At 56.5% G+C, this 6,000-nt stretch overlaps 1 protein-coding gene across 1 annotated transcript in view; it reads right to left on the bottom strand.

Moving 5' to 3' along the window:
- LOC139605293 (adhesion G protein-coupled receptor L1-like) overlaps nucleotides 1-5,793 on the bottom strand; it is a gene marked incomplete at its 5' end in the record, with an annotated part of 28,094 nt that extends 22,301 nt beyond the window's left edge. The window contains 4 exon segments of the mRNA XM_071456656.1: nucleotides 1,157-1,195; nucleotides 3,808-3,906; nucleotides 3,908-3,994; nucleotides 5,672-5,793. Of these exon segments, the coding sequence (XP_071312757.1) occupies nucleotides 1,157-1,195; nucleotides 3,808-3,906; nucleotides 3,908-3,994; nucleotides 5,672-5,793 (347 nt within the window).
- Nucleotides 5,794-6,000: the final 207 nt, after the last annotated feature.

The following is a 6,000-nucleotide window of genomic DNA, read 5'->3' on the forward strand; positions in this document are numbered from 1 at the left end:
GGGCAGGGTGGGTGGGGCTGGGACATGCCCAGGGACACACCCAGGGACACACCCAGGGACACACCCAGGGTGACATCCAGGGACACACCCAGCCCCCACGGCCTCCACATGGCCTGCAGAATGGGCGGGGTTGGGACATGCCCAGGTACAGGCCCAGGGACAGGCCCAGGGTCACACCCATCCCCTACAGCCTGCAGGACAGGCAGGGTGGGGCAGGGTTGGGACATGCCCAGGGACACACCCAGGGTCACACCCATCCCCCAGGGCCTCTAGCATGGCCTGTGGCATGGGTGGGGTGGGTGGGGCTGTGACACGCATGGGGACACGCCCAGGGGACACGCCCAGGCACACACCCACCCCCCACAGCCTCCACTACAGCCTGAGGGACGGGTGGGGCTGGGACACCCAGGGATACACTCAGAGGCACACCCAGGGACACGCCCAAGGGACACACCCAAGAGGAACGCCCAGAGAGACACGCCCAAGGGGTACATGCAAGTGACACGCCCAAAGGGACACGCCCATAGGGACACGCCCAATTTCCATGTCCACCCAGGATGGGCTCCACCCATTGATGCCCATCCCCCAGGTCTGCAGCACTGCCCTGGGTGTGGCTGTGTCCAACCCCATGGGACACACCTCCCCAAACAGACCACACCCATGGGACACACCTGCCCAAACAGACCACACCCATGGGACACACCCACCCAAACACACCACACCCATGGGACACACCCACCCAATTGGACCACACCCAAGGGACACACCCACCCAGTCAGACCACACCCATGGGACACGCCCACACAGACCACTCCCATGGGACATGTCCTTCCAGGCTCCACCCATCCTCACTAAGCCCCACCCACTACAACACCTCCCAAAACCCCCCGACCCCACCCATGCTGGCCACGCCCATCTCCCAAAGCCCCGCCCACCTAAGCTCACCCCCATGCCATGCCCATGCAGACTCCACCTCCCTGAATAAGCCCCACCCACCAACACAGGCCCCACCCATTTCATGGCCCTGTCTGTGACACACACACCCCCTAAAGCCCCACCCACAGCCCCACAAGCCCTGCCCACCACACCCCGACCACACCCACACAAGCCCCTCCCATTTCACACGGCCACGCCCCCCGCAGGCCACACCCCTCACCTTGATGTAATCCTTGCAGGTTCGCTCCCGTTTGTGCATCTGGGGGGGAAATAAAGGGGGGAGGGGACACCCAGGTAAGGGGGTGGGACCCCAAAACCTGCACCGGGAGCACCCCCAAAATCCACAACAGGATCCTCCCAAAATCCGGGAAATAACCCCAAAATCTGGGGCAGAACAACCCCAAAATCTGGGACAGAACAACCCCAATATTTGGGGCAGAACAACCCCAAAATCTGGGGGAGAACAACCCCAACATTTGGGTCAGGACTCCCAAATCTGGGGCAGAACAACCCCAAAATCTGGGGGAGAACAACCCCAACATTTGGGGCAGAACAACCCCAACATTTGGGGCAGGACTCCCAAATGTGGGACAGGAGAAGGGGCCTGGCACAGTCACTCCAAAAGTTTTGCAGGAGCACCCCAAAATTCAGGTCAGGGCGCGTTTGATCTCTAGAAAAGGACCCCCTCAACATTTGGGCAGGACAACCCCGAAATTCAGGGCAGAAACCCCAAAATTGGCCAAAACTCTCAAAAATAGGGTTCAGGTTCTGGAGCAGGGGAACCCCAAAATTGGGGCACAGGCACAAGTTCCCCCTTGGCCACCCCACCCCTCAACAGAGTGACCCCAAATTCGAGGGTTTCGGTCCCACCTTGTCCTCATTCTTTCTGTAACTCTTCCTCATTTGGTGCGAGAAGCTCACAAACTTTTTATTTTAAATTTAAAAAATCTCTGTAACATTAACAAAAAAAAAAAAACCACTTCTCTCTCTAAATAAACTAAAAAAAATTTAAAAATAATAAACTAACTAAAATTTTAAATTTTTTTCTTTATATTTTCTTTCTATATATATCAGGAAAAAATATTTTTAAAAACTTGAAATTTTATTCTAATTCCTATTACTCTTTCTTTTAATCACTAGTAATAAATTTTTCTTTATATCCTTTGAAAGTTTTAAACCTACCTTACCTTTCTCCTAAACCTCCCTCACAACAAAAAATAAACACTAATAATTAACTAGAATTATTAATAATAATAATAATAATAATAATAATAATAATAAATTAAAATTTATATATCATTATAATAATGTAATATTATATATTGTATTATACATTTACATTATATATTATACATTATACATTATGTACTATAAATTATGTTAAATATATATTATATATTATATATTATATATTATATATTATATATTATATATTATATATTATATATTATATATTATATTGTGGTTGGATATATTAATATATAATATATCCTTTATAATATAATGTGTATTAAATAATAATAGAAATATAAATTAAATAATAAATATAAATTAAATAATAATACAAATACTAACAATTAACTAGTAGTTAATACTAATAATTTAAATAATAAATACTAACAATTAACCATCACTAAAACCACCACGCTCATTAGCACATTACCCAAAATCCCTAAAAATTATGAAAAATCTGAAACTAACAACCCAAAACCACTACAGGCTCCCACCTTGCTGCAGTTTTTCTGGTGCTCAGAGCCCCTCGAGCTCAGTCCCCCTCTGCTCCCCCTCAGTCCCCCTTTCTGAACCCCAAATCTGAATTTTGGGGTCCCACCTGTTCCCCCTCAGTCCCCCTTTCTGAACCCCAAATCTGAATTTTGGGGTCCCACCTGTTCCCCCTCAGTCCCCCTTTGGGCTGAACCCCAAATCAGAGTTTTGGGGTCGCACCTTGCTGTGGGTCCTGTTGCAGCTCTGCCTTTTTTTGCTGCTCAGAGCCCCTTGACCTCGGTCCCCTCCCGGTCCCCACCTGTTGCCCCTCAGTTCTTTTTTGGGGCAAACCCCAAATCTGGGTTTTGGGGTCCCCAGATTTTTCCCCTTGAGCAGTGCCTGCAGCTGCACATCCAGGACGTGCCACGGCCGTGTCCCCATCTCTGTCCCCCTCCCCCTCAGCCATCTGAACCCCAAATTGGGGTTTGGGGGTTCCACCTTGTTGTAGTTTTTCCCCATGGACTCTCTCTCAAGTGGGTGCAGCGCCTCCAGCTCCGTGTCCAGGACACACCAGGGCTGTGTCCCAATTGCCCCCATCCATCCCCTGCCCTCCCTTTGGGCCAAACCCCAAATCCGGGTTTTGGGGTCCAACCTGTTCCCTCTGCCCCCCTCGCAGTCTGTACCCCAAATTTGTGTTTTGGGGTCACACCTTGTTGTAGTTTTTCCCGGCTGACTCCCTCTCGAGCGGGCGCAGCGCCTGCAGCTGTGTGTCCGGGACACACCAGTGCTGTGTCCCCACTGTCCCCTGCCTGTCCCCTGCCCATACCTTTTGGGCTGTACCCCAAATCTGTGTTTTGGGGTCCCACCTTGTTGTAGTTTTTCCCTGCTGATTCCCTCTCGAGCGGGGCGCAGCACCTGCAGCTGCACACCCAGGACGCTCCATCACCGTGTCCCCACTGTCCCCTGCCTGTCCCCTGCCCCCCAGCAGTCTGAACCCCAAATTCGTGTTTTGGGGTCCCACCTTGTTGTAGTTTTTCCCGGCTGATTCCCTCTTGAGCAGGCACAGCGCCTGCAGTTGTGTGTCCAGGACACACCAGTGCCGTGTCCCCACTGTCCCCTGCCTGTCCCCTTTGGGCTGTACCCCAAATTTGTGTTTTGGGGTCGCACCTTGTTGTAGTTTTTGCCGGCTGACTCCCTCTCGAGCGGGCGCAGCGCCTGCAGCTGCGCGTCCAGGATGTCCAGGAGCTGCTCCAGCAGCCGCACGGCCCGAGCTGACGTCCCCCGCGAACACCGGGCCCCGCGTGTGCCGCGCCAGCTCCCCCGCGATGGACGCCGCGTTCTCCCCGCTCTTGATCTGCGGCCACCAACGGGCTCAGGGGGGAGCCCCGGTGTCCCCCAGGAATCAGGGGGGGCACCCGGTGTCCCCCAGGGCTCAGGGGGGCCCCGGTGTCCCCCGGGGGTCAGGGGGGCCCCGGTGTCCCCCAGGGGGTTTGGGGGGAGCCCATGGGTCAGGGGGGACCCCTATGTCTCCTGGGGGAACTGGGGTGGGAAGGGTTAAAGGGGGCTCTGGGGGGGTTTCCTGATATCCCCCGGGGGGTTTGGGGGTGCACCCACAGGTCAGGGGGGTCCCCAATATCCCCCAGGAAGTTACAGAGGGTCTGGGGGGCACCCGCGGCTCAGGGGGGGCTCCCCAATATCCCCCAGCGAGTTTGGGGGATCTTGGAGGGGGTACAGGGAGTCTGGGGGGCTCCCCGGTATCACCCAGGAGGTCAGGGGGGCACCCATGGGCCCCATGTCCCCCAGGGCTTTGAGGGGGCACCCATGGGTCAGGGGAGTCCCGGTGTCCCCCAGGGGGTTCAGGGGGGCACCCACGGGTCGGGGGGTCCCTGGTGAACCCCAAGGGGGTTCAGGGGGGCACTCCTGGGTCCCCGATATCCCCCAGGATGTTTGGGAGATTTGCAGGGGGGCTAGAGGAGGTCTGAGAGGGGGTTTGGGGGACCCCCTGAACGAGGATCAACCCCCCTTGTGGAGTGAGGGATGCTCTGAGGGGTCTTCAAGGAGGGCATTTGGGGGGTTACAGGGGGTCTGGGGGGCTCCCCTAAATCCCACGGGGGTCCTGGGGGACCCCTGAGTGAGGATCAGCCAGGCCTGTGGGGTGGGGATGCTCTGAGGGGTCTCTCGGGGGGGGTGGGGGTTACAGGGGGTCTGGGGGACCTGCAGGGAGTTGGGGGGGCACCCCCACATCCCCCAGGGGCTGGGGAGGGTCGGGGACCCCCAGAGTGGGAGCAGCCCCTGCCGAGGGAGGGACACCCCAGGAGCCTCCAGGGAGGGGTTTGGGGGTCCCAGGGGACCTGGGGGGGGTCCCCAGGGTGGTCCCGGGGTGGGGTCACTGGGACAGGGAGGGTCCCGAGGTGGGTCCCCCCGTTCAGGGAGTCCCCATTCTCAGGGTGTCCCCAGTTTGAGGGGTCCCTCTTTGGGGGGGTCCCCATTTGGGGAGGTCCCTGTTTTGGGGTATCTTCATTTAGGGGGGGGTTCCTCATGGGGGGGGTCCCGTTTTGGGAGTGTCTGTATTTTAGGGGGTCCCTGCTTGGGGGGCATCGTTAGAGGGTACCCCGATTTCTGGGGGGGTCCCGTTTTTGGGGGATTCCTGTTTAGGGGTCTCCCCCTTTCTGGAGGGTCCCATTTTAGGGGATTCCTGTTTGGGGGTGTCCCCTTTGGGTGGATCCCAGTTTGGGGGATTCCTGTTTAGGGGTGTCCCCATTTCTGGGGGGTCCCGTTTTTGGGGGATTTCTCTTTAGGGTGTCCCCTTTGGGTGGATCCCAGTTTGGGGGATTCCTGTTTAGGGCTGTCCCCCTTTAGGAGGTTCCAGGTTTTGGGGTTTTTCTGTTTGGGGGTGCCCCCTTTGGGCAGGTCCCATTTTGGGGGTTTCCTGTTTAGGGCTGTCCCCATTTCTGGGGGGGTCCCAGTTTTAGGGGATTTCTATTTAAGGGTGTCCCCTTTGGGCGGGTCCCGTTTTGGGGTCCCCCGGTACCTTCTGGGCCACCTGGTTCACCCAGGGGCTGGTGCAGTTGCTCAGGTCAGGCCCACGGGGGTTCCACACCCCCAGCCCCAGCAGGCACTGGAAGGAGGCGATGCCTGGGGGGCACAGGGGGGCTCAGGGGGGCTCAGGGGGACCCCACATCTCCCCTGGCTCTCCCAGTGCCCCCTCCCCACCCCCAAGAGCCCCAGAACCCCCCCAAAATCCCCCATAGCCCCCAGTTTCCCCATAGCCTGCAGGACCTCCCAGGACTCCACAGAGCCCCCAGAAGCCCCCAGACCCCATCCAGTTCCCTCCAGTGCCCCCAATTCCCTCCCATTCCC

Source organism: Agelaius tricolor, unplaced genomic scaffold (assembly GCF_023055355.1).
Source record: "Agelaius tricolor isolate 1412-34295 unplaced genomic scaffold, bAgeTri1.0.p SCAF_63, whole genome shotgun sequence".
In the NCBI taxonomy this organism is placed as follows: domain Eukaryota; kingdom Metazoa; phylum Chordata; class Aves; order Passeriformes; family Icteridae; genus Agelaius; species Agelaius tricolor.